The sequence below is a fragment of the Aphanomyces astaci genome (assembly GCF_000520075.1).
Source record: "Aphanomyces astaci strain APO3 unplaced genomic scaffold supercont1.6, whole genome shotgun sequence".
Classification (NCBI taxonomy): domain Eukaryota; phylum Oomycota; class Saprolegniomycetes; order Saprolegniales; family Verrucalvaceae; genus Aphanomyces; species Aphanomyces astaci.
Genome location: NW_009798269.1, coordinates 50766 through 77560, shown reverse-complemented (window position 1 = coordinate 77560; position 26795 = coordinate 50766). Strand labels below are relative to the sequence as shown.

The following is a 26795-nucleotide window of genomic DNA, read 5'->3' as shown; positions in this document are numbered from 1 at the left end:
ATAAATTTGAATTATAGACGCACCTAAATTTTCTCGAGTTCATCATGGTGCCATCATGATAGACATTTACAGTTAGGTGCGTCTATAATTTCTGGACACGGTACGGTAGCACACCGATTGGATTTGGTAAAATAGATCGAAATCCAGCATTATTAACCAATTACTTAAGTTTTCAAGATGATTGCAAACCATTGAGTCGAGGGCAGGAATTTGTAATCGCTTTCCACCAAGTTGACAAACCGCTGGCGTATCCCTGTATAAATGAATATTTACCTTGAAAGGCAAGGCGTTTGCGTGGTTTTTACTCCCACAAGCTAATGCAAGCAGTCTAAGTGCCCCGGGGCACGTACGTGACGATTCCAAACCAACGCTCTGTGATGCCAAATTGAAGCTTCGTCCCACATGGTTTTGCTGCGCCACTCGTCCGTCCTCTCACTTTTCCATTTGACTTGCTCAGCACCAACCTCATCATGGCTGCCACCCCCAACGACCACAAAACCATGAAGCTTGTCGGGTACGAGAACTTCGTGCGCCACAACCCCAAGTCGGACCGCTTTGCCATGCACAAGTTCCACCACGTTGAGTTCTACACCCAGGACGCGACCAACGTGTCCAAGCGCTTCGGCTGGGCAGCCGGCTTGAAGCTCGTCTCCAAGTCTGATCAGAGCACGGGCAACCACGCTTACGCCAGTTACGTGATGCAATCGGGCGACCTGCAGATCGTCATCACGGCGCCGTACTCGCGCCAACAGCAAAAGGCCGACAACATCGCCCCCAACCAAGGGTTTGACAACGCGTACGCCCACGAATTCTGCGCCAAGCACGGGCTGGCCGTCCGCGCGATGGCCATTTCGGTCGATGACGCCACGGTTGCGTACGAAACCGCAGTCAAGAACGGCGCGGTGGGTGTCACCAGCCCCAAGACGTCCACCGATGCCGCGACCGGCGAATTCCAAGTGCTGTCGGAAGTTAAGCTGTACGGCGACGTGGTGCTTCGCTTTATCTCGGGCAACTACACCGGTCGCTTCCTCCCTGGCTACCAAAACGTGGAAGGCCCGGATGTGAGCATTGGCCTCCAGCGCCTCGACCACGCCGTGGGCAACGTGCCCAACCTCATGGAAGCCGTCAACGACATCTGTGGGTTCACTGGCTGGCACGAGTTTGCCGAGTTCACCACGGACGACGTCGGCACGGTCGACTCGGGACTCAACTCGATGGTGCTGGCCAACAACACAGAGACCATCCTGTTGCCTATGAATGAGCCTACGTTTGGCACCAAGCGCAAGTCGCAGATCCAGACGTTCTTGGAGCAAAACGAAGGCGCGGGGCTCCAGCACATGGCACTCAAGACCGATGACATCTTCCACACCATGTCTGAGATGCGCAAGCGTACGCACTTGGGCGGGTTTGACTTTATGCCCAAGCCGTCTGCCGCGTACTACAAGAACCTCCCGGCGAAGATTGGCGACGTGTTCACGGCGGCGCAGTACGAGAAGATCGAGCAGCTCGGTCTGTTGGTGGACAAGGACGACCAAGGCATTTTGCTGCAGATCTTCACCAAGCCATTGGGCGACCGCCCCACGTGCTTTTTCGAAATCATCGAACGAGTCGGATGCATGGAAGAGATCGGTGGGCGATTGGAACAAGCCGCGGGCTGCGGCGGGTTTGGCAAGGGCAATTTCTCGGAACTGTTCAAGTCCATTGAAGACTACGAGCGCACGTTGGACGTCTAAGTTGAAGAAGTCTCCCAGTTTTGTATTATTATATGAACCATCAATACTATTTTGCTAAGCTTAAACGTATCGCGATGATTGTTTGGCCATGTTGTGATTTACAAGGGCTACTACTTCTGCACGGGTAAATTTAGTCTGTGGTGAACATTAGCACACCGGTATTACCAACCAGTACATTAGTTGCCTTTCACGGTATAGTAATTAGGCTGCCTTTCAGTTGACAACCAAAAGCCTCGTATACTGACTGTAGTATTTATTTCTATCACACACTCACCGAGTGGATGACATACACCAAAACTGCAACTTCAAAGGGCAAATTGCGCCAACTTTTGAGGCCAAGTTGATTCGATACATTTGCCTTTCAAGATCGCTTGATAGTCGATTACGCTTACAAATTCCATGCACGGGGTCTGCCTACAAAGCTAGGGACCGTTCGACAAGTCAAAACCCAAAAGTACACCATTAACGTCACGTTTATACATTTAATCCAATCTAGACGTCCAACGTGCGCTCGTATTCCTCAATGGACTTGAACAGTTCCGAGAAATTGCCCTTGCCAAACCCGCCGCAGCCCGCGGCTTGTTCCAATCGCCCACCGATCTCTTCCATGCATCCGACTCGTTCGATGATTTCGAAAAAGCACGTGGGGCGGTCGCCCAATGGCTTGGTGAAGATCTGCAGCAAAATGCCTTGGTCGTCCTTGTCCACCAACAGACCGAGCTGCTCGATCTTCTCGTACTGCGCCGCCGTGAACACGTCGCCAATCTTCGCCGGGAGGTTCTTGTAGTACGCGGCAGACGGCTTGGGCATAAAGTCAAACCCGCCCAAGTGCGTACGCTTGCGCATCTCGGCCAGTGTGTGGAAGATGTCGTTGGTCTTGAGCGCCATGTGCTGGAGGCCCGGGCCTTCGTTTTGCTCCAAGAACGTCTGGATCTGAGACTTGCGCTTGGTGCCAAACGTAGGCTCGTTCATAGGCAATAGGATGGTCTCTGTGTTGTTTGCCAGCACCATCGAGTTGAGTCCCGAGTCGACTGTGCCTACGTCTTCCGCCGTAAACTCGGCGTACTCGTGCCAGCCAGTGAACCCACACACGTAGTCCATGGCCTCGAGCAAGTTGGGCAAGTTGCCCACCGCGTGGTCGAGGCGCTGGAGGCCAATGCTCACATCTGGGCCTTCGACGTTTTCATAGCCAGGGAGGAAGCGACCTGCAAAGTTGCCAGACACGAAGCGCAGCACCACTTCGCCGTACAGCTTGACCTCGGACACGACAGACACTTGGCCGGTCGCGGCGTCCGTGAGCTCTTGCGGGGGGGTCACGCCCTCGCCGCCGTTGGCCACGGAGATGTCGTACGCAGCCTTGGCGTCTTCCACGGAGATGCCCATCGCCCGGACAGCCAGCCCGTGCTTGGCGCAGAATTCATGGGCAAAAGGCACGTCGAAGTGGGGCAGCGGCGCCGTTGACGTGGTCTTTTGGTTCTGGCGCGAGTATGGCGCCGTGATCACGAGCTGCAGGTCGCCGGATTGCATCACGTAGCTGGCGTACGCGTGGTTGCCCGTGCTCTGGTCTGACTTGGCAACCAAGTTGAGGCCGGCGCCCCACCCGAAGCGCTTGGACACGTTAGTTGCATCCTGGCAGTAGAACTCGACGTGGTGGAACTTGTGCATGGTGAACCGGTCCGACTTGGGGTTGTGGCGCACAAAGTTCTTGAACCCGACCAGTTGCATCTTGGTGGTCGACGGAGCAGCAGTGGTTGATGCCATGGTTCGAGGATGAGCAAGCAAATTGGAAAATGAAGTCGACACCTGAACTTGGTTCAAGTGCATATCTCGTTGAAGCCCAATGGACAGTGATCAAGATGACATAAATACGCCATAATCGCGTGTTTTTGTGTTGGATTGTGGGCAACCTCCAGCTGGATTTGTAATCGATTACTATCATGCGATCTTTGAATGATGCAGGAGCACAGAGATTTGTGTTCAACTTGCTCACACGTGCAATTTGATTGCAAACTTTAGTGATTCTGTAACAACTCGTGTAGAAGCATGTATCAAAGGTGCACTCGATCGTATGAAACGTAAGTGGAGAATACTACGTGTGATGTGAGCTCCCCAACGTGATTTCACAGAGGTTGGATTGGTCTACATATGGCTTCTGCGACAAACTATCTTCAAGCATCACCTCATATTGAACTTCAAGTGTACCAATTACGACAGGAACTTCCATGGAAGTTATAATGTACTACGTAGTACTAACGTTAGTATGTACTAGTACTACAGTACTCCAGAGTGTACAACAGACCATACAGGCCAAAACAACTACTATTAATAAGCGTAATATTAATACATAGTACTACTTACTACGTAGTGCTCCGGAGTAATTCGAAGTAGACATCACACGTCTCTAACGTTGCTGAAAATTTATGAGAGCTATTAAAATACTGGGGTTAAAGGTGAAGAGGGGCGAATCCGAGATCTTGGATAGCTTTGGGGGCCATTTCTCGAATTCTTTTGCTGGACGAGAGGGGACGAGAGGTCACGGCAGGACTGTTTACTTCGTTGAGGAGCGATTGCAGCACCGTCGCTCCATTTTCGGCGTTGATGGTGCGACGCACAGCGTCTAGACAGGTCCAGTAAGAATACCAATCAAATCAACTGATCCGACGACGTACCGATAACGCAAATGTTGGAGACAATCCACACGGCCAATGCTTGAACGTTGGCGTTGGGGGCAGACAACAAAGCCAGGAATCGAGGTACATGCGGTGCAAATTGCACTGTTTGCTTGGCCAAATCGTCGGCCGAGAGGTTTGCGACCCCTAGCAGCGCTAGCTGAAGATGGGCGTCCACCATGTCGTCCTCCAGTTCGAGGAGAAGGGCCGCAAGTCCGCCGTGCAGCACGATGGACTGCCTTAAGTCTGACACAGACGCAAAGTTGACGAGCACATGTAGTGCTTCCGTGTGGTACGAGTCGTCTTCTTGGGCTAGGCCGACCAGCCGCTTGATGGCGCCCACGACGATGGGGTTCATGGCCAGAGACGACGCGTTGCTTCTCGTGAGGCCACTGAGGACCCCCAACAGCTGTTTGATAGTTGAAGAGTTCAAATGCTCGAGGGGGTCGTTGCTCAAGAGGTGGAGCAACGGGGGGAGCAACATCGGTTCAAGACGCTGGACCATCTCATTCGAGTTGACCAACGCGGTGATGAATTGCAAGGCCAGCAGAAGGCGGTTGGTGACTGGATGGAACGAATTCGGCGAAAGCAGATGAAGCATGTGTAGGAAATGATCGCCTTCTTCGGCCACGAGACTTCGAATGCAGCGATCTGTGGTCGAGTCCGGCTGCTGCAACCCGTCCACAAGGGCCACCAACGACGCAGCAACCAGTTTGTCTAGACTGGACGGCAACGTGTCAAACAGATATTGCGCCAGCGCCAACACGATATCCTCGAGAGCATCCATTTCTGGCAGGACAAACAGCAAACTCAACACGCGCCCGCCATTCTTTTGCACTTTGGCATTCTATAAGCAACATGAGAATAGAAGATGGAAGAATCAACGACAACTTGCAAAAGGCAAAATGTACTGTACCTCCGACATGGGAACCAGACCCAAGAGTTTCCGAACAATGCCAGCCACGGGAAGGCCCGCGGACTCGTGCGTCCATACGTTGCCGACGAAGCGAAGGAGTTTGTTGACCGTGGGCAGTGGATATAGGTCGATTTGCTGGACCACATTCAGGACAAAGTCACAGTCCACTTCGTGCATGCGAAACACAAGGTCTTTGTCTTTGGAAATGCAACTCAGCACCCACGACGCGTGAAACACATTTGACCGTCGCTGGCCAACCTGCTGTTGCACTGTGCTCATGAGAATTCCGAGCAAGTTCGCGGCGACCACTCGACGACACACGGTCACTTTGTGTTTGGAACACAAGATAGCCAACACGCGCAACACGTGCTCGGTGCACACGTCGTCGGCTTTTTGCAGAATCTGGGCCAGCACGGGCACGGTGGCATGTCTTAGCAGTGTTTCTTGGGTTCCGTCCACATGAAGAATGCTGCTGAGGCAGACCAGAACATATCGAACCACGACGATGTCGACCGCTTCCAAGCACTCGACCAGCATCGACACGCAGCCAGCGGTCCCGCCCAAGTCGGGTCGAAGCAGCAGCAGCGCTGACAATAAATACGCAGCGTGTTCCTGCGGTTCCCGAGACGATCGATTCAGGCATTGTAACAACTCGGTCGCTGACGACGGATGGCCCACCAACCGAGCGATCACTTCGGACTCCAACCCCCCGATCCTTGCGCTCTGGGCCAAGCAGGCCAAGATATGAGCTTGCTGGTCCATCTTGGCAGTGGATGAGTGAAACAGTCGGACAAAGCTGTCCAGGCCTTGAAGGCGGTGCAGGGCGCCAACGACGGGGGGGAGTTGGGTCAGTGCCGCGAGGAGTTGCAGGAGGTGGTTTCGCAGTCCAAGGTGCGAAGGCGGTAGCGACTCTACAGCGCCCATCAACTGTTTCAATGCCTTGTCCAGAAAGAACGTCGTGTCGTCGACGTGGGTTGCAAATTGGAGGACAATTGACGCAATATCGCTTAAGTACGCCAGCTGCGGGGGTTGCTGCTTGGCGACAGAGTGCAAAGGATACGTGGCCAAACAATGCACCAACGACTCTACGAGGGGGGCCAAGGGTTTCAGCATGTCGGGTGAGAGTGTGGACAAGGTCGACAGCGCATGCACTAGGCGAACGAGGACAACATGGACGACTTGGTTGGGTTTGGCCAACTGGTCGATCTTCTTCGACATGGGCGGCGGGGGGCCAGTCAGGACGGGTGCGCACAGGGGTACGAGCAGGTGGGCTTGGGAGGCTACGAGGTGCAGCAGCTCGTCGTGGCCGGCGACAGCGCTCCACACAAACGTCATGATGCGGGCGGCGGCAGACACTTGACACACGAGGACCGACGCGGCTAGGCCGAGGAGCTTGTCCAGCGCATGCCAGTCGTCGTGCCAATCAAAGTCGCCTTGGTGGGACTGCAACATGAACAGCATGTCGAGCAAAAGGTCTTGATTGTCGGGGGTAAGTGTCAAGTACTCATTCACGTACAAGCGCAGCAGAATGGGCGGCGCCATGGGACATTGGGCAAACGCGGGAAACCCCGCGACTTTGCCGAGACACTGGACGCACTCGTTGACGAACGTGCGGTCGCGGGCAGCAGTTTCGACGAGCACAGGGACGACCACGGTCAAGATGGCGTGGTCGGTTACGACGCCCATGTCTAGCGTGGCTTTCAGTTTGGTCATCAAGGCGGAGCGTTCGGCGGGGTTGTTGACGAGGTTGTCGTCGGCAAAGGCGTGTAGGTCCAGCACAAACGCTTCGCTTAGGTCCATGCTGTACCCGAGAAGGTCGAGAATGGCCGTGGTCATAGCCTTGTCCTGCGATGACTGTAGAATGTCTTGGAGCGACTCGAGTTTGTCTTTCGTCCCTATAGCTTTGAGTTCGTCGACGAGGTCTTGGTGGCCAGACGTCACCATAAGCGTGAGAACTTCCAGTGCCGCCGTGTGTGTCGTAACCACAAGACCCACAATGCGCTGAAGCGTCATGGCTTTGGTGGGCGACCCTTCGACCAATTGCAACAGTTTCCGGTCGGATTGCCACAGCTTGTTGATCGTCACCAACGTGTTCAATCCCGACACTTGGATCGGGATGTCTGTTGCCACCGTGAGAATGTGTACGACATCGCGCAAAATATCAACTTGCCACGGCTCGTCGTCGAGGATGCCAGTGGACGACGACCTTCTTTGTCCATTGATTTGTTTACTTCTGCTGACATCATTTGTATTGGCGGTCGGCTTCAATAGACACGACGTGCAGTAGAGCAAGACGGGGTAAATGTCGACAAAACGAGGAGTAGATTTCTGTGACGTGAACCACGACAAGATGTCCGAGACAAAGCACACGGCCGTTGACACGTCGGCCCACGTCAGCTCCTTTAGCGTGATCGCGAACAAATAGACGCGAAGCATATCGTGGGTGGACACGACGGCCGTGGCGTTGATGCTGGCGCGACTGCACGTGCGCGCGTGGATGGACTCGACATGCTTGGAGAGAAGCGCCATGGCCGGCGCAGTCGACTGTACTTGAGCGAGCACGAGGCTGCACCACTGCGGCGAAAAGAGGGCCAGATGCCCCAACAACGACAGCACGGACAGCTGCACCGTGTCCTTTGGCAGGAACTTGTGCAGCAGGAGCGGCACAATGGCTTCGTCTCGCGGAACATGAATGTCTATGGCGTCGTCCACGAGCTGCCGCGCGACCGATTGCACGGGGCTTTGGCCCAGTAAAGAATCGTGGCGGCTCACCACGGTCACAAACGAGTCAAACGCAGATGACATGGCAATTAACCGACGAGTTGCTGTGGACGTGACCAGTTGCTGGAGAACTTCCACAGCGATGTTTGGGTTTGTGGACGAACCGAGGGCCGCGACCACGGCCAAGACCACTGCAAGGGGGACAGGAAAGGGGGTCATGGAATACCCTCCATACTTCAAGCACCCCTGGAGCACGACAAGGCCGTGGGCGGCAGCCTCAGAACCAAGCGTGTGGTCAAGGGCGTGTTCCAGTGGGGAGGATGCGAGGAACATCGGCACGAACGCATACTCCCACGCGGTTTGGTCGACGGCATCGACGTGTCCACCAAGACACTGTGCCAACAAGTGCAGACACGATGTGTGGACCTCGGGCGTTGCTTGTACATCCATGCAAACTTGCGCCACGCGAGTAAGCAACGTCGGGGCAGCCTGCTGAGCCACCGCTTGACATACGTTTAAAGTCATGTTGGACAGGAGGGCGACGGCATTCGCTTCGTCCACAAACTCGACGGCATCGTGGACAAACCAAGTCGTAAACTGCGCCAGGAATTTCTCAGACTTGGCGAGCTGGCTGCGCGCAGTGTCCGACGCTCGAGTACACCGAGCCAATGCCGTCAAGAGGGCCGCGAATTCGGTCGCTTTTCGCTCGGACAAGGTCGAGAACGTCGGAAAGTAGTGCGAGGACATCAATTGAGCCAATCGAATCACTGCATTTGAAGCACAAAGAGCCTTCACGTCCGACGTCTGGGTTAACTGAACCAGTGTTTGCACGGCGAGCAACTCGATGGGCACGTGATGGCACTCGTCGACGTGGCGATCGATCAGCGCCAAGAGGACGTCGTGGCAGCGGTCGCCCACTAGGGTGTCGACCCATTGAGGTGTTGTGGCAATGTCGTGGATGATTTCCACGCTCAGCACCTCGAGCCCGCTGGACAAGGCCATGTCTGACATAGCTGCAAGAACTTGCATTTGTTGGATAAAGTATGGAAACGTGTGGTGGGCCCCTAGAATCGCCTGGACTTCCGAGTCATGCGACAAATTTCGCACCGTCTGCACCAATGCAAGCGCGAGCCCGTCATTGTCTTGAGGCAGATTTTGCAGCATGAGCAACTTGGCCAAGAACGTCACGCCATCTTCGACGATGATCATGATTTGAATGTCCTTTTCCAACGAAATGTTGGCCAGCACTTGCGCCGCACCTCGTAGCACCCCCATCCCAAGCAGCTCCGAGGTCGACAGCTGGGGACGTAGCAACGAGAGGAGGTCCGGCAGGTCCACTCCGTCCCGGAAAACAAGTCGCAGGTGGGGGTCCCGCGTGATTTGGCCGAGCATCCGCAGGACCAATTCGGTTTCCGTCTCCCACCGCGGCGACACTTTGGCCGACCGCCGGGGGGGCTGCACGCCGTCCATCCATTGGGAAAGGGGAAGCAACGTCCCCATCACGTTCATGTCCACCCATTCCATGGCAAACGACTGGATGTGGCGCGTGGCGTCGTGGTCGAACGACGGACCGCAGCAGCACATGTTGCACATGATCAGCAGCAACAGCACCGTGTCGTTGCCTGAATGGCTCGCCCGACGGCTCAACAGCTCCAAGAAGGTAGCGGCGTGGTTGAACAACGCCGCGTGAAACGAAATGGACGTCGACAGCCCTTGCAATAGCGTGAGAGACTCTGCAAAGTGAACCTCGAGCGTTTTCGCCATCACGACTGAAATCACATGGCTGTCGTGGAACGCGCAACACGTCGCGGGTGTGTCCTCCCACAGCGCGGCCAGACACAGCAGCAACTTGACGTTATTGTCCTTCGGAAGGTTCTCCTGCTTCAGCTTGGTAGCCATCGCCCCGACACCATTCGCCATCCGAAAAACCCCTGGAGCCGTCGGTTCATGAACCAAAAGGTGGATCGTGGCAAGCGCTTTCGCCACAACATGCACATCAACGTCAAAGAGCAAGTGGAGCAGTCGAACAGCCCCCACGACTTGCACGAACACGTCGCAGACTGTAGGGGGAACGCTGCAGTATATTTCCATGCCCCGCAATACCACGAGCAAAATTGCAGTTTCTTCGTCTGGGGTGACCAGCAACAACTGCAGCAGTTGGGCGGGCAAATCGCCTTGCAACTGCGCTTTGTAATACGAATGGTCTTGTACTAAATGCACCAGCGACCGTACACAAGGTAACGTGTTGCCTCCTGGCTCGTCCTTCTGGGCCACCAGCGCTGGTAACAGGTCAGCCAAACATTTCAGACTCGGTTTAGTCAAAATCGCATCGTTCAGCGTGCGAATAAACACCGGGAACGCCATCATTTGGTCGAACCCAGCCAGCAAGCTAGGGCATAACTCATGGGATGACAAGTTGAATTGGTGTTGTTCCCACCACCGACACAGCCGCGATAGCACGAGCGCCCAGTTCTCTGCATGCTGGCTGCATCCATCAAAGTTGGTCTGCTTGACGAGGTAGACACACAGACGCACGGCGCTCTCCTGAATCTCTACATTGGACGACGACACCAACAGCTCGGACGCTTGGGTGCACGTCCGCTTGGAGGCAAAGTACTCTGCGTTGGATGAGATGGGCGCCGTGACCGTGGCAATGTGGTGAATCAAATGCAGTGCGTCGAGAACGGTGCTGGCGGCGTCCGATTGGATCAGTTTTAGGAGGGCGTCAATGCCTTGCACGTTGTCGCAGAGGACGTGGGGGCTTTCGTTGCGGAGGTGGGAGATGCGACGGAGGGCGTTGATGGCGCTGGGCGCGATGGATTTGAGGTTCGCGTCCGTAGCGATCGAGAGGAGGTGGGTGTGGGTACGCGAGAGGTCGTCGATGTAGACGGCGTGGCCAAAGGAAGCCAGACATCCAATGGTTTTCACAGCCTTGCGCTGCAAACTCTGGCGCACATGGGGTTCCAGGAACCGAAGGATGTGCCCAATGGCCGAACATTTCCCCAGACTGCAGGCGATCTCTTCCTCCATGACGATGCTGCTCAGACACGACAAAGCGCATTCAATGATGGTGTCGGTTTGCTTGTTCTTTTCCGTCACAAGCAGCGACAAGACTAGGTCCAAGCCCCCCGGATACCCGTGGAGTTGATGTTTGCTCGTTGCAGAATCCAGTGTCATGTTGGAGATGGCCCAGATTGCACACTTGACAATCCAAGGGGATGTAGATTGATGGAGTTCCAACAAATCCAACAGAATTGGAATCGCACTGGTGGCTTCGAGCCTTGGAATCGAGTCGGCGACCGTGCTGAGGTTTCCTACACACAAGACGTAGTTTTCGACGCCGGCGAGACTCGCGAACTGTCGGCTTAGCACTTGAAGCACGAGCTCCAACCCCCCCAAGTCGATCAAGTCGGGTTTGCAAGTGTCGTCAAACGATAGATTCGCTACCACTTTGGCAAATAAGTCGAGGACATCCCCTCCTTTGGCGTCGTCAAGGAACTTGTAGTTGATGTTCTGTCGCAGAAACGCTAGAATTGTGTGGATGCCATGGACGTGCACGACGACTGACTTGACGTCGTCCTGCACTGTCAGGTTGGCCAAAATACCCACCAAATGGTACCCGAACGGGTCAAACGGCGCCGGGTTGCTCACGCATCGTTCCAACAGCGACACGACGATCTCGGTCGTGCCTTCGGCCGCCAACTTTGTCCGGACAGTGTCTTTTAAATTGGACAAGTGGTGGATAATCACCGCGCAAAATGTGTCGCAGCTGAGGTCAGGGACCACCAAGTACTTGAGAACGCTCGCAACAATGTCTCGGGCGTACAAAGTCTGGCAGATCGTGTCGTGCTGACTCCACATGGCTAGCATGGCCAGCACATTCGCCCGGACGTAAAGCTCGTGCTCGTCGCGAGCCAGCGCCATAACCAAGCGACCCACAACGTCTTTGTCCGGATGGGCCAGCAGCGGCCGGTGTTCCTCCACGACCGACAAGAGCCAAAAGATCACGATGATGTTGCGCCGGACTTTTACAGGGGGGGCGTTGGTGCCAACGTAAATCGTCTGCAGCACCGTGAGGGTTTTCTTGGGGAAGAACAGCTTGAGCGCGTCGTCCGTGAGAAGGATCCCAATCAACCGAGCCACGTTCTTGACGTGCGAGATGACGGTGGTCGCCGTCGTCGCCTTGGCCGACGGATTGGTGTCGGGCATGGACGACGGACCGTCCGTCCCCTTTTGGTGCTCCAGAATGCTGGTGAGAGGCCCGGCGACGATCACCTCCCCCCGAATCGTCTTGCGCACGACATCGTGTAGCCCCAGGTTTCCCAGCAGCCGGATCGCGCGGTCCAGCACCCCCGACCCCAGCGTCGTGTGGTACCGGAAGATCATGTGTTCCAGAATCCGGACAATGTCGTTGGCCGCCATCTTCACATACGTGTCTTGGTACATGGACAGTTTAGTGAGGATCCAAAGGGATGCTTCGACGATGCCTTGCGACGACGAATTCAGCATGCCAATGAGCGTACTTAGCACGGCTGTGGGCTGCGATAGCACCCACTGCTGGTGCTGGGGCTGCTTGGAGCACCACGTAGTCAGGGCGAAACACGCACACTTTTTTACGAGGTCGCTCGAATGCGCGAGCATGCGACACACGATGGCGACGACGGGTTCGGTCACGACGCCGTGACGTAGGATGACATGCGCGCAGTTGTTGACAATCAGCGCGCATTGTTCGAGGATGTGTTGGCACTGCATAGGTCGACTGGCCAGCAGCGGGGCCACGACACGCTGCTCACTGGTCGCGCTTTTACTGTCTGCACTTTGGTCTTGATTGGGGGAACCAATGACTTGTTTGGCCTTGAGCGGACTGAGTTGTTGTTTCTTGGCCACTTTGGACGGCGACGCGCGAGAATCGTAGGCGATTTGCATCGCAGACTCCATGAGTTCTCCCAGGCGAGCCATAAGCTGGTTGTCCGGGTCAGCGTCCACGACAATGGTGGTGTTGTTGGTTGCCTCAAAGCTTAAATTTGCGAGCGAGGTCGCGGCCAGTTCGACCAAAGCCAAGTCCGCCTCGGAGTCGAGCAGCGATCGGCTGATGGGGAGCGAGTCGTCGAGGTCGTCCCGCCTTCGTTCGTCATTCGAGTCGTCTGTTCGCGGCATCGTATGGAGACAGGTCACAAGTGCGGCAATGCACGGGGGGGCCCCAAAGCGAAGTTTGTTGAACGATTCCTTGGTCAGGTGGGCCAATAACACGAGCGCGGCCTTTTGGAGTTTGCAGTTGACACTGCCCACCATATCGATGACCATAGTGGGGTTGATGTACTTGGACACTTCGACGACTTGACCAATCACGAGCTCCGACAGCGTGTGCAGCGCGCCTTCGAGGATGCGGCCGTGAACGGAATTATGGTCGTTGCAGAGGCTGCAGAGGATGGGAATGGCATTGCACTCCACCAACGACGCCTTGTTGCGGTCGTTGCCTTCGATCAAGATGGCGATCGCGGTCATGGCCATCTTTTGAATCGCCACTTCGGCGTGCAGCACCAACGGGAGGAGTCGCTCAAAGATCAAGTTGGCTCCAAACACAATCTTGTTGCCCCCGTGCGTGCCGAGCTTGGTGGTGGCAAAACACACGTTTTCCAGTACATGGGGGTCCTTGGAGCTCAACCTAAATAAGGCACATGGGGACAGTAGTTACTTGTACATATATGTGTGTATTTGGGCTAGACGAAGCCAAAAACGCTAGAAACTTACCGCTCGGCCAAGGCGGGGAGGAGCCCGCCGTATGCGCCCATGGCGATCTTGTGGGGGTCGTTACTGCCAGTACACAAGTGTGCCATGGTCAGCGATGCAAAGCGATGCAACGACGAAACGTCGGACTGGAGCGCGATCAGTAGCGCGCCGTATAGCGACTGATCCGTTCCCATTTCCTTGCGGTTCTCTGGATGGGTGGCCAGATTCGTCAGAGTTTTCAAGCTTTCGACGGCTAGCATTTCGGAAAACGACGATGGACTGGTGGTATTGGTCGTAGCAAACACATACTGCACCAACGCTATGCACTTGGCTTCCACACCTCGTTGGAGCAGCAAGCGCTGGTTGCGAGCCGAGTGGTACGTGGTATTGGCTAGGACGGCGCCAAGCAGCGCTGTGGACTCGACGGCGTCGTCGCTTCCTGGCACCTCAAGCAAGTCAGTTAGGTTCATCGCCAGTGGAAAGTCGAGCGTCTCGTGCTTGTTGGTTTTGGCCGCGGGGGACGTGCCTTCGCAGAGCACCGCCATGGCATGCAACGCATGCCGCTGCACTCGACTGGCGGCGTTGATGCGTATCACATCCTTCCTATCGTCATCGTTGTCGTCGTTGTGACTTTCGGCCACGACGACGTTGAGAAGGATGTTGTTGACGTCCATACGACACATGTCGGCCTTGACAGCGTCGTGGCGCCGTGCCAGCATCGCCAGCACTTGGGCGGCGAGCGACCGCACCTTATCGCTCGTGTATCGAAGCGTCTGTACAATGTTGCCCATCCGAGGGCTTTTCGCAATGATACCTTGGGCGGTGGGGGCTCGAAGTAAATGCAGCAGAATGTTCAGACAGATGAGCACGATTTCTTCGTCGGCGTCGTCGCCTTCCTTGTGCGATGTCGTGTCCAAATGCCGAAGGACGGCGTCCACGAGCGCATCCCCCAGCACGTGGTTGCGTGTGGTGGGATCGCTGGAGCACAGACTCGCCATGGCGGACAACGCGCACAGTTTGACGTCTGACATAGGCCCCTTAGTTAAAACCACGTTGGCGACTTGATCGACCACCCCCGCGTGAAGCAACACTTGCTGTGTGGCAGCGTCCACCGCCACTTCGCCGATCCAGCACAGCGCGTCCATGAGATTGCTCAATCGCCGTGGCTCATGGAACGAAGCCACGTTTGGATCGTCGTCATCCCCCTTCAACAACAACGACCCAGAGGCCACAAACGCTCGAAGCTGGGCCACCAAAGTGGGTGTCACCACAGCCGGACGAAGTGCGTCGTTTTTACCCACGAGACCCAATGTTAGCATGACATAATGCCCCACAGCGTCAACTGGATGCACCATCAGACGCTCCAGAAGCGCTAACCCCCGGCCAACTAGCAATGGCTGAATCTCGGGGTGTTTTGTGGCGCGGTAGAGGGTGCGTCCCGTGTCCACGAGGTGCTTGGGACGGCGAGTGGGGGCTTCTAGCAGGTCCAGCAAGGCAGGCACGCCATCCGGATATGTGCTAAACACAAGGCACAAGTCGTTTCGGTCGAGAAGGCTTCCCCATGCGTGCGACGCAGCATACGTCACGTCGTGTGACGGACTCTGCAGCAACGCCGTGAGTTGGAGGAGGGCGCTGGGGAGGGGGGTCCATTGCCCCCGACTATGGTGCACGACGCGGCTCACGACGATACCTGCACCGTGCTGGATGCTGTGGCAGTTGGCAAACAGCAGGTTCGCCACAGAGTGGGGGTTCGAGGCCAGCAAAGTGGTCAACGTGGGGTAGACTTGACAGCATTTGGTCTCAGTGAGCACGTCCAAGAGTTTGGTGGTGAGGCGCTGGACATCCAGGTTGTCCACTCGGGCAATCAACGCAACGACATGTTGAACCATGTCCACCACGGCGGACGGTGGTTGCGGCCACGGGGAGGTGTAGTAGGCCACCGTGAGATGCTTGAGGGTGTGAAGCACGCTGCAGAGATGCGACGGGGCGAGGGTTGGCGACTCCAGCAGCGATAGAAACAGCAATAAACCATCGTGGACGAGAAAGAGGTTGCAGAACTCGACCGGTTCAATGTCCCCGCCCAATGGGTTGGTGCACGTTTGAAAGAAGAGCAGCAGTTCCAGCTGCATGTCTGTCGCGGCCAAGGTCACGCAATGAAGCAAGCAGTCCACGGCTTCGTCGTTGGCCCACCTTCGCTTTTCACCCTCCACAACGAACAGATCGAGCGCGGCTTGCAGCTCAAATGCCGACGCAGACAGAGCTGGGGACGACAACAACGGCGATTGATAATTATTCACGTCGAGAGGATCCACTTCCAGGGGATATTGTTGCTGTTGCTCCTTGTGGTATTTTCGCAACACGGCGGCGTATAATATGTCGAGTGAGGTGCCATCGGGGCTCGAGCAGGTGGAAATGGCTTGCGCAACGTCTTGTTGCCACGGTTCCCACAGTAAATGCATGTGTTTGGCCTGCAGCGTGAACGCAGTGAGGAACCTCGTGAGCGCCATAGCAACACACGTCACAACACGGTCATCTTTGTGGGGCAGCATCTTTGCCAGAATTGTGTGGACGTCTAGCTTGGCAAATGCTTGCACGTTGGGGAGACATCTGTGGCTAAGGGCGCCGACGGCGAGGGCGGCGGCACACAGCACGTCGTTCGACCCCCCGATGAGCAGACTCGCGAGGATGGCAAACAAGTTTGGAGCGGCGTTATCTCGGAGGGCGTGCTGGAAACGCTGGCACGACGGATGTTTCCACGACAACCCCGTCACGAACATGCACACGAGACTGGCCAGCCGCGACCGCTTGAGCGCCCCTCTGAGGATTTCCATGACCTGGCAAATCGCCTTGACCGACTCAGCCATGGGAAACGCGTCCGACTCGTGGGTTCCGAGGATCGAAAGTGCATACACAGCTTGCAGGAGGATGGTTTTGTTGCATGTGGTGGACGCGTGAAGGTATCGCAGCAGCGTGGGGATGACGCCGAGCCTAATGGCGTCTTTTCGAGCCGACTCTACGGACAGAGGCAGGTCAGAGTTGCTGCAAAAGTGGCTAAGCATCGCACCACAGTGGAACAACTCGCTTAGGCACGACAAGGCGTAAAATGCAATGGGGGCATGGGTGTGCGAGAGAAAGTCGACCAAGAGCGTCACCCTCTCCAGTGTCGCCACAAGCGTTTTGCCTTCCACTAATGGATTGATTGATCCAAAGCAAAGTTGAACTTTTGTCCAATAGCTACTAGTAGTAGGATGAACGGACGGACGTACATTGTTTGGCGAGCACAGCGAGCAATTGCAACGCGCTGCATTTTCGGTCGTCCGCGTTGGACAGTTTGAGTTTACACACATCAAAAACGGTGTCCACCACGCCATTTGATATCATTTCCACCGTCGCAACTCCTAAAGGCACGTAAACGTGAAGCCCTAAGTGATCCATCGAGTGAATTGTACGGTTGCCATTGCACAACGCCGTGCAGGCGTCGAATGCCGCGCGCTGGTGGTGGGCATAGGTCAACGCGTGGACGAGTTTCGGTATGCATTGCGCTTGCAGCGCCATCGCTTGCCTGGATTCTAGATGTATCCCCCCCGCGCTCACCACGTACTCAGTCCATTCTTCCATAAAGTACCTGATTCGAGAATGCTCGTCAACGACGCCAACGCCATTTCGGCGACTTTCGCGTCTTTGCTGCCCACCATGGCCACGACGGGGTACACCCAGCGGTCGTCCATGAGACGTGGCAACACTGCAGACGCCTCGTCCGGGGTCATGATTACGGGAGGTATGGCTTCTGTCGCATGTTGTGGCTTACTATGCAGAAAGTGAACATTGAATCGCCGGTGTGGCTTGACTGTACCTATTCCACTTGGACGAAGCCCGTTCCGTCGCTTTGGTCAATTGATCTGGTGGAGTGGGGAGAAGGCGGATGGGCTGTACTGGCACGGGTCCGGCATCGGCTGCTTTCCAGCACTTGGCCTCGTCTTCCGCTCGTCGAAGGAAGTGCCGGATATCAATGGGCTGCGTCTGCAGGTCGTCCACGTCCTCCCACGTGGCAGCACTACACGCCGTGGAGGGCCCGAGGCCAGTCCCGCAAGGCGCCGATGCGATTTGACCCATTGCTGGGGGCGGCGGCGGTTTTGATTCTTCCCGGCGGCAGTTACGACATGACACGTGAAACCGTCGCCGTCCTTTTTCCGCATGGGGTTGCAACCATGGCCAGTCATCCAGGCAAACGATGCATCATACTCGACTGTATATAGTTCAGTTTAATGATCGACGGACAATATATGTCCAGCTAGTAAGGACTGTAGCGCGAATGCTGCTGCTGCCTGTGTATGACACTGAATTCAATTCTGCGACTGATTTGTATGGCATTTGATTACTGTTCTATCTTGCGTTTTTACTCCGCCTTGAAGGTGCTATGATCTTTGCCTTGTTCTTCGCGCACTTGGAGCATGCTTCGAATCACGTCGTCGTACGTCGAGCTCAAATGGTCCCCAATCATGTCATTCGAAACAATGATCCGGTTGAAATACGTGTTCACGTCCGACACTTGCGTCAGCGCTGGGTGGGCTCCCGACTAGTTGATCAACGACTTATCATTTCTTGCTGTCCATCGAATATCATGAGCAGGAACGTACAGTGTCAAGGACAACTATATTGCCAGGTGGGAACACTGGGGCCATGCCCTGTAGCTCGTCGTCGACTTGACGCTGGTTGGCTTGGTTATCCCCACTGCTACTACACACACTTGATCTTGTGTTGTATGGGGGGGCTCACACGTACACGGAAGACTTGCCCAGCTCCAGGATCGAATCGATTTCACGGCGCAATTCGGCGCAGATACCATCGACCATGGACAGAATTTTGTTTTGCAGCACGGGCGACGAAGCAGTTGGCTTCGGTTCCCTAGATCGGAACGAGTGTTTGTCTACTAGTTGTGTATAGTAATGTGAGTGCAAACGTTACTTGGCTGGGTCGATATTCGCTGGTGATTTGAAACTACAACAGCGATAGAGTATATATTATTTTACCACCATCCCACCAAGAAATCGATCGATAATATCATATATATATTATATATGATCGTACTTGTTGGTCATGGGAATCACCACATTGGTTTTTTCGAGTGTGTGCTTTGTCGCCATGAGCAGTTCATACAGTCGATTCGACATTGGATCCAACACCGGCGCCACTATCATTATCATAAAATATTATATTGATAAATAAATAAATAAATATATATATATACGTACAGTTGGTAAACATTGATCGGGTGGTGGAAATCTCGCGCAGCAGCCCTTCGATCTGGCCAACCAGCTGACGCTTGCGCTCTGGGTCGTTGACGAAGCGAAGCAGCCCTTCGATAGCCACCACATTCACGTCCAACTTGCCCCACAACGACATGAGTTCTACAAGTAAACGTTTGAAACAGAACCAGAAAAAACCTATTTTTTACTCTTGGAAGACGAATTGTTTGGCATGGACGACACAAAATCCATGCGCTGGCGCCATTCAAACTGCTCTTGGGCGGTCACCTGGAACGGCCACGCCGACACCCGCGGCCATTGCGTCGGGTCCAGCGATAAAAATTGCTGGGTTCGACCCTGCCCCCCAAGATTATATATTATGTTGGTGATAATATATAAATATCAACCAACCCCACCCACATTCGACTACATATATATACGTTTCATGCAGATCGTTCAAGAGCACCAACCAGATGCGAGTCTACTTGCTCCCACAACATCTTCAGCTCTTGCACAAACGGTTTGTCTTCTAGCCAGCTGCCTTTGTCCACTCTTTTTAGTGTAGTTTCGTCCTGATTGAGTTAGTCACATATATATATATATGAATCTGCGGTATATATATATCGGAACGATAGACAACCATATAATGACGTACCCCGCGCTTGTCGAGTTGCTTCCATAGTTGCTTCAATTCAGTCGCAAATGGCTTGTCTTGTAGCCACGACAACGTGTCCACGGACGGAGGCGATATAGACGAGAGCTTTGTCGTCCAGTTCTATATAATACAGCATTGTTGTCTTCTTCAATTACCCCAACTCGATATGCGAAAGAACTCCATCAAATAGCCCTGCCAAACCTACAGTAGCGTACCTGCGAAGCCGTCTACAATACAATATGAGCTATCCCATTCGTGGCATGCATATTCGGGCTACCTGTTTCAGCCTTTCCACACGCCCCAAGGCGTGGCGAATGTGCCGGACGCCCGCGCTTTGCTCGGTTTGTTTGGCTTTGGCTTGAAGTTCCTCGGTCACCATCGTCTTTAACGCCGACGACATTTCAAAATGCTCCACCTGTTTCGCCATCCAAATGGGAAGTTCACTGTGTCGCATATATAGATAGTACATAGCAATGTAGGAAATAGTACCTCATCCAGCAATGCGACAAGGTTGGCCCCACTCAGTCGTGGCACGCAGTCGTCGCCAAGGATGACGCTAGTCACATGGCCTCGGCACGTCTGCGCCAAGTCGAGGGTTAAACATGCTGGCGGGGCGAAGACAAGGCAGTGCATGCGGGGAATCACAGGCGACCACAGATGCGCCAAGAGCGCCGCAGCGCCGGCGCCGAGGCTGTGGCCGGTGAGTCGGACGTCGTACGTGGGATGGGTGGCGGCGAGTTTGATCATGTCGTCGCGGAGCTTCCAGTCCAGCCAATTGGCAGCGTGGACAATCCCACGGTGGCCTGTGACGAAGCCACGTCAGAGACGAGGTTTGGAGAACCTTGGCGTACCGTAGCCGGTTTGAAAGGGCTCATGGTGCATGCACATATCTGTGACAAAGTCCTGGATGCTGGCGCTGCCCCGGATCACCAGCACGATGGTCTGTATGTCGTGGTCGACATATACGTAGTACTTTGGCGCGAACACCCCGCCTTGGTGCGACTGCACGATCGTCACGTTCGAGTCGGCCAAGAGACTGTCCTTCATGAAGCGCTCTTGGGTCGAAGCGTAGACGGCATCGCAGACACGCACGTAGTACTGCAATTCCTTCAGAAAAGCACTCTCTTCAAGCTTCATTGAGGACTGCAATACACCACGCAATGTCGAAGGGGACTGGGTGGTTGACGGCGGCCGCGACGAGTTGTGTCGTGCCATGACTGTCAGTCGAAGCAGCCAGTCTGCCGAGGTCATCTTCATCAATGACGAAGGGACAGCATCGGCGATCGTCTTGAGGATCGACAGGGGATCCCTCTGAAGCGGTTGCGGCGAAGCCAGCGTCTGGGTCAATCGATGGCGGACTGCGGCGGCGTGGCGCAACATGCTCGTCCCGTTCTTGAAGTTTCGATTCCAAACCACCATCCGGATATTCTCGTCGTTTCATTGGTCCATACACAATTAGGGATTGTACCCAATCACCCAGCACTCACTGAGTAAATGATTATTTCAGAATTAAATAAAAAGATCCACGTGAACATGGGCTACACAATGTCCTGAAACAAAATATAACTAATACTTGTTTTTTTAATATTCGTCAATTAATTTTAAATATAGTTCAAAAGGATATTTCATTTCATTATATGAAGGTTTTCTTAAAAAAACAAATATTTTATATTATTTTTACTTGTATTTTTATACTACGTAGTACTATTAATACGTAGTAGTATTATTGATTTTTATATAAATCATTACACGAGCCGTATTTTTATAATATTAATTATAATATTAATCATTACACGAGCTAGTTGACTTGGTTGGATGAGACGGACGTCGTGAGGGTGTTGGGGGGCCGATGGCGCATCGCGAAAATGGACCCTTGGAAGTTCTGTGCCAGATCCAACGACGTAGACACAGGGCGATGAGTCCCCGGAGGAACAGAAGCGGCCGCCCAATCCACACTGCACCGGCTACGCCGTTGAACGCAAACATGTTCTACCCCTGCGATGGCCGACAATGTACACGCACACGCCGACGGCGACCATGGCCAACACGTATGTGATGTATCGAGACAGGTGATACGTGTGCAGTGATATATTCCGGAGGATTTCCCAGGGGTTAGCCACCATACCGGGGGGCAGCCACAGCTATTTTGACAAGATCGTCAGTGGTCGGTTGGTGTCACCTGAAAACTGCACGACTCACGTTCCATCCGAGTCTGGGGACGCTATAAACTGCACCAACGACACGCCCAACGCGTCGCGAACTTCTTCCATTGCGAGCGCTCGAGCCACCGATCGAATAACTTCCAGCGTTCCAGGGCTAAATACGCCGAGACAAACGCCAACGCTGCTTGAACTTTAATCAAGCAAGCGTCGACGTCGTAGTTGTCATGGGCACATACTTGACGTAAGGTGACTGTGGTCGAATTGACAGCGAACCCGGACGCTAAAATGGCTTGGATTGCAGACTGTGGGGGGCCAGAAGGACTGTCCGTTGCAGCCGCCCATGGGGAAAAGACGCCCTAGCATCCCTTCCCAATGTCCGAACGAGTCGCACAAGATGTCGCCGCCCAGAACAAGTTATATTCCCAAGGAATGGCCCACGCTTTCGAGTAGTAGCTGTGCGGGGGCACGAGTCCATCGTATAGGCTGGGCAGCGAAAGGAACGTAGCATGGGCTTCGCTGTTGACATTCAAGACAGTCATGATGGTTGCAGTGATGGTGCGGTGAAGGGCGCGGACAGCGACCGGGCACGGCCCGAACGGGTCAAGGGTATCGCGCACAATGTGCCGGCCGACGGACAGGGGAAGCAAAAGGACACTTTGTTGGGCCAGGAGAGATTCCATGCTCACGTTTGCAAACGCAAACTTGGAGCTTTGTCGAACGAGGTGCAGGCCATCGACGCCCGACTCGTCGTGCTCGATCGCAAGCAAGTCGTTGGCCAAGCCCCAGTACATGATGCATGACGTGGTGTCGTGTAGTGCAAAGTACCTCCTAGAGTCCTTCATCGTGATGGGATACGACGCCCCCTATGCATTTTGAATCTCGACTTTCTCCATCACGCCGAATACTTAGAAGTTTTGCCACTACGTTTTATTCACGGAAATCCCCGCCTCCAGCTAATACCGCGCCTCGTCGTCGACCGTGGTGTCGGTGCTTCAGGTCAAGTCCAGCCAAACCTTCCCCGTCCTAGACTCCTGAAGGAAGGCCAACACCGCTATGTCCAAAGCGCCGCCCAAGACAGAGTAGGCAATTTCGCCGTGGTCGGCATTCCGCAGAATCGATTCCAAATACACGGCCCCGTTGCTTCGCTCAGCGACGCATCATCGCTGGCGGGCGGCGAAGTTGGCCATTTCCCACCGTCGATGGAAGTCCACGTATCAATAGGGGCTAAAGATCCAAGGCAGGAGATTCGCGTCGGTCGTGCGGAGGCCTTCAATGACCGCAGGGATGCAGCTGACTTCGGTTTGTACAGTCGACGCGTACAGAAACGGGTATTCAATAAGGGTGGTGCTGGTATTATACCATTGCATATGGCCGTATCCCACGCTGTCGAGCTCGAGGAGTGGCAGGTCACTTGCCGTGAGCAAATTGCGTGCAAAGAAGTTGCCGAACAACGTGAGGTGCCCCATGGCATTACACGCCTCCCACCAAAACGTCTTTGGTCATGATCGAGGTACAGCTTGCACAACGAACAAGTAACTACCCCCTAAAGAAAACCCAATGAACCCAAACACAAACAAGCTGAGCCATTCGTGTCAGGATGGTGGTTGGTGATCCACCAGTATGGTACAGCTTTTTGTTGACAAACTCGGCCGTGGCTATTGAACATTGCGAGTGGTGGGACGTTGCGATGCGGACGTACACCCACGACTTGATGTCTGGTTGGCGTGCTCAGCAATGTGCTGCTCGGGGAACCGGTGCCACCATGCTCGTGCAACGACATAGCACAAGGCTATGCCCGCGGCTTAAACATAAGCTGGAGGCGGTTCAAGCTCCCAAACTAAACGTACAGTCGGACGTGAACTTGACGGCAGTGCATGTGTGGTGGATGGTAGCTTTGGGCGCGAGGGGGGCTACGTATGATGTCTACGAGAACCCCCAACACCCACACAAATGTTGCACTCAGGGGGGGCGTACACAGCCGAGTACTTTTCTGTCAGGGGAAGGACGAGGTCTTGCAGTGCGTACGTTAGCCACACCGACTCGCCTGCAACCACCACCGTGTCCAACATCGACCGAGGGGACGACACAAAGTGGGCGAGGCCAGCGTCGCTGACAAAACGAACGGTCGACGTGCTCAAGAGCACGATGGCGGTCGTGCCCCGGACGACCAGCAAGGACGTCCCAGTCACACACACCCCACGACCCGGTTGAATTTGGTCAGGTTGAACCCGCCAAGGTTATAAGACACGAACGAAGCGTACAAGAGGATGTACACCCCAATGAGCACGAGGACGCTCGATATGTACAGTACACGCGGAGGTACCGGATGTAGTCGCATCAGTTGCACGGGGTCTCGAGCGGATCGACGGCGAACAAGAGGAAGTCTTTGTAGTCGGACACCACGGTTAACATGTTGATGTCGCCGTCGATGGCAACCACTTCTCGGTGGCCTTCCAGCCAGTCAAATACAGCATAGAGTAGAACATCCATCGGTCGGTGGGTTCATTGTTGTCGAACATGGGTTGAATCAGGAGAGCGTTGGTGGCTCCGATTGAATCAAGCTGATGTTCAACGACGCCGTCGCGTTTATCGCCACGGTCCTCTCCAAGCCAGTTAGATTCACCTGAGACAACGTCGCACTTGCGAGCATATCCACGCACACAGCTTCCGTGGCCGTACACAAGGAGCATAATTGATCGACGTTCGATGCCGATATGCGACAATGTGGTCGCCATCGCAAAGCGTATGTGCTGTTTCGTCGCAAGTACTCGCATTGGGACTTGCATCGAGCAGTCTTGCTGCTGCTGCCACACGAGGGCATTTGGGGGTAGGTGGCAAAGCTGTCTTGCATACAAAGCGGACTGCCTCCACTGAAACTAGTTGCGTCGAGCCATACCACCGGCACGGGGTCCAGCGTTACTCGAGATGGGACATGCAGATGTATCGGGGACTCGACGAGTTGGTTTGAATGAGCGACGGCAATGATGCTTGAAACGAGCGGAAATACGCTGAGAGCGGTCCGGGGATGTCCACCATGCGAAAATCGATGCTATTGAGGGGGCCCTGGAAGTGGGCCTCCGGCAGTTCTGTGTGTGTTTCCAGCAGCAGCATAATACACGGTCTCCCATTCCCTTTCTCCGACCGAATGCTTCAGTGTTGCACGACAAGTCGTTTTTCAAGCCCGGCATGATGTTTTGCTTGTTCGAGACTGACGCCGTCATAAGCTCGTTGCTTCCTGACGGTGTTTTGCTGATTGTGATACGTTGGCACAAGCCAAAGGCAGTGACAACGTCCACCGCGTCTTTGAAAATACGAGAATCGTGTGGTTCCGCGGTTATGTATACCAGTATTGGACACCCACAGCTCGCCAAAACGGCACTTCGTCCGAGAGAGACACAAGTGTATGGAGCAGCATGGCTTCGACCCATGTGATTCCGCTTTGGATGTGACGCAGCGGAATGGACACTTTGTCGTTCATAACATCTAACCATGGGATGTGAGCTGCCCTGGATTCAATCAGCACCATCCAGTTGTCGTTGGACAAGATATTCCGCAGCAATGGTTCCAACTACATGGCGGCGTTGGTTGTCCATTGGCTGCACCGCGCTTGTCGCTTGGTCGCGTGGCCGAAATCCAGCCAGCAGTACATGTTCAATTGGTGCTCCACCGGGTTGTTTCGCATCGCTCCAACGACAGACTTTAGCGAGAACTTGGTAAACAAGGCACGGCGAAGAGACGGGAATCGAAAGTCGATCTAGGTGTCTGGGCGAGAGTAGTCTTTCAGCACGAACATGTCAGGGGCAAACAGATCAATGTCGCTCGTGTGCTAGCACGCGACTTTGGCACCGACCAAATATGCGACGAATGTCTGCATTCCCGTAGCGTTGAACTGGGGCCACCTCAAGTCGTTGACCACGAATGGAAACAGTACCCGAAGGTAGTAGCAATTTATCGCAAGGTGCATGCCACGTATCTGATGCCCATCCACACGTGCAGCTTGTTTCCTCGCGCTCCCGGAAGGTCTTTGACACGTGGCGATGTAGAGACAGCGGGTGACCCCTTGTGGCGACGCGGCTTTATCGCGTTCATGGGTCGGACTTGAGCCATTATGGTCCTTTGTTGACGGTTGTGACGTGTTTTGATTGGCCGCATTGTCGTCGACTGCCAGCTACACTTTTAAATCCAGAGATTTGATTGGTGGACTACACTTTGAACGAACAGTTTTGATTGGTCAGCAGGGTCGTCTAAAGATCTTTCGCGCGCAAGTTTGGACATTTCGAAATTTGCCGCCCTATGCTCTCATTGACCTTACAGCTTTGGCTATGCGTCACGTGGACGGCATCGCTCCTGTAAGATCTCCATGAGGCAGGTATGTGCTTAACTATGAATATGATTAGGGTGCTGTCGCTCGCGATGTCTCCACTTCTGGGAAAGCTCCACGCGCATTGTGCCGAGATGATCTATTGGGCCTTTGGCCGTAAGCTCTACAGCCCCGCTAGCGCGGGCGGATACGTCCTCCTGTTCGCTACATGTACGACATGTCTCTATGTGTTGCACAAATCTTTAATGCTACGAACGACTACCGCAGTTCTCAAGGTAGAAATTCTCAATCAAAGTACGACGAATTGGAAAAGTCGGAAATCTCCCTCTCTGCGCAGCGAGATGGGCTCGTCACAGTTTTCACTCTCTTCGTCTACTTGATCTCGATTCGAGTCCTCCAGATGAAGATTCAACTCGTGAAGGTGTCGAAGCTATCGACTACTGCTGGGGTTGCAGCCCCAAACGATGACAAGTAACATCGTTTTCCCCATGCATTTCGTACGCAACGTAACCACTAACGTTAGTGTTGCATGTCCACATCCTTGTTTCCGCTTGCACATCAAACACAAATTCCAATGTTGCTTTCCTAATGCTATATGTAATTGAATCCAGAAACCTATCGGCTTGTGCGCATGGGGCGACA

General features: G+C 54.3%; 8 protein-coding genes across 21 annotated transcripts; 2 read left to right on the top strand and 6 right to left on the bottom strand.

Annotated features, from left to right (window-relative positions):
- Positions 1-431: 431 nt before the first annotated feature.
- H257_03346 (4-hydroxyphenylpyruvate dioxygenase) lies at positions 432-1822 on the top strand. Its single transcript, XM_009827372.1, has one exon. It carries the CDS (start codon positions 471-473, stop codon positions 1731-1733), a length of 1263 nt encoding a protein of 420 aa, XP_009825674.1. The 5' UTR covers positions 432-470; the 3' UTR covers positions 1734-1822.
- A 403-nt stretch (positions 1823-2225) lies between these two features.
- Positions 2226-3494, bottom strand: H257_03345 (4-hydroxyphenylpyruvate dioxygenase; the record flags this gene model as incomplete). Its single annotated transcript, XM_009827371.1, has 1 exon — positions 2226-3494. One exon carries the CDS (start codon positions 3492-3494, stop codon positions 2226-2228), a length of 1269 nt encoding a protein of 422 aa, XP_009825673.1.
- A 578-nt stretch (positions 3495-4072) lies between these two features.
- On the bottom strand, positions 4073-17882 carry H257_03344 (hypothetical protein; the record flags this gene model as incomplete). Its single annotated transcript, XM_009827370.1, has 9 exons — positions 4073-4350; positions 4403-5249; positions 5319-13704; positions 13791-16782; positions 16834-16956; positions 17036-17167; positions 17219-17338; positions 17395-17576; positions 17623-17882. The coding sequence occupies 9 exons, from the start codon at positions 17880-17882 to the stop codon at positions 4178-4180; spliced, it is 13215 nt and encodes a 4404-aa protein (XP_009825672.1). The 3' UTR covers positions 4073-4177.
- Positions 17883-17979: 97 nt separating this feature from the next.
- H257_03343 (hypothetical protein) lies at positions 17980-21079 on the bottom strand. Of its 14 annotated transcripts, none has more exons than XM_009827359.1 (13): positions 20522-21079; positions 20160-20473; positions 19948-20085; positions 19886-19897; positions 19671-19790; positions 19486-19587; positions 19225-19372; positions 19022-19177; positions 18858-18960; positions 18735-18767; positions 18552-18674; positions 18407-18500; positions 17983-18345 (listed from the first exon to the last, which is right to left on the bottom strand). In XM_009827359.1, exons 1-13 carry the CDS (start codon positions 21048-21050, stop codon positions 18166-18168), a joined length of 2052 nt encoding a protein of 683 aa, XP_009825661.1. In that variant the 5' UTR covers positions 21051-21079; the 3' UTR covers positions 17983-18165. The 14 variants fall into 14 exon arrangements, with proteins under 14 accessions (XP_009825667.1, XP_009825665.1, XP_009825661.1 ...); XM_009827357.1 differs by having other exon boundaries at positions 19656-19790; positions 20522-21074; XM_009827358.1 differs by having other exon boundaries at positions 18407-18503; positions 20522-21074.
- A 389-nt stretch (positions 21080-21468) lies between these two features.
- H257_03342 (hypothetical protein) lies at positions 21469-22674 on the bottom strand (the record flags this gene model as incomplete). Its single annotated transcript, XM_009827355.1, has 4 exons — positions 21469-21634; positions 21687-21811; positions 21905-21986; positions 22271-22674. 4 exons carry the CDS (start codon positions 22672-22674, stop codon positions 21469-21471), a joined length of 777 nt encoding a protein of 258 aa, XP_009825657.1.
- A 372-nt stretch (positions 22675-23046) lies between these two features.
- On the bottom strand, positions 23047-24322 carry H257_03341 (hypothetical protein; the record flags this gene model as incomplete). The annotated part of the gene is made up of 6 exons (XM_009827354.1): positions 23047-23325; positions 23408-23547; positions 23680-23755; positions 23809-23941; positions 24028-24126; positions 24180-24322. The coding sequence occupies 6 exons, from the start codon at positions 24320-24322 to the stop codon at positions 23047-23049; spliced, it is 870 nt and encodes a 289-aa protein (XP_009825656.1).
- A 37-nt stretch (positions 24323-24359) lies between these two features.
- On the bottom strand, positions 24360-25939 carry H257_03340 (hypothetical protein; the record flags this gene model as incomplete). Its single annotated transcript, XM_009827353.1, has 6 exons — positions 24360-24702; positions 24753-24918; positions 24975-25133; positions 25190-25338; positions 25405-25586; positions 25823-25939. The coding sequence occupies 6 exons, from the start codon at positions 25937-25939 to the stop codon at positions 24360-24362; spliced, it is 1116 nt and encodes a 371-aa protein (XP_009825655.1).
- A 306-nt stretch (positions 25940-26245) lies between these two features.
- Positions 26246-26628, top strand: H257_03339 (hypothetical protein; the record flags this gene model as incomplete). The annotated part of the gene is made up of 2 exons (XM_009827352.1): positions 26246-26363; positions 26429-26628. The coding sequence occupies 2 exons, from the start codon at positions 26246-26248 to the stop codon at positions 26626-26628; spliced, it is 318 nt and encodes a 105-aa protein (XP_009825654.1).
- Between the last annotated feature and the right edge of the window lie 167 nt (positions 26629-26795).

Bases quoted from the DNA above. Each gene is read 5' to 3' on its own strand.
- H257_03346 (XM_009827372.1), top strand. From the start codon at position 471: ATGGCTGCCACCCCCAACGACCACAAAACCATGAAGCTTGTCGGGTAC.
- H257_03343 (XM_009827357.1), bottom strand. From the start codon at position 21,050: ATGTTGCGCCACGCCGCCGCAGTCCGCCATCGATTGACCCAGACGCTG. The intron at 19,588-19,655 runs GTTGTCTATCGT...TAACTCAATCAG, and splicing joins GCGGGGTACGTCATTATATG to GACGAAACTACACTAAAAAG. The intron at 18,501-18,551 runs GTACGTGTGAGC...GTGTAGTAGCAG, and splicing joins GAGCTGGGCAAGTCTTCCGT to TGGGGATAACCAAGCCAACC.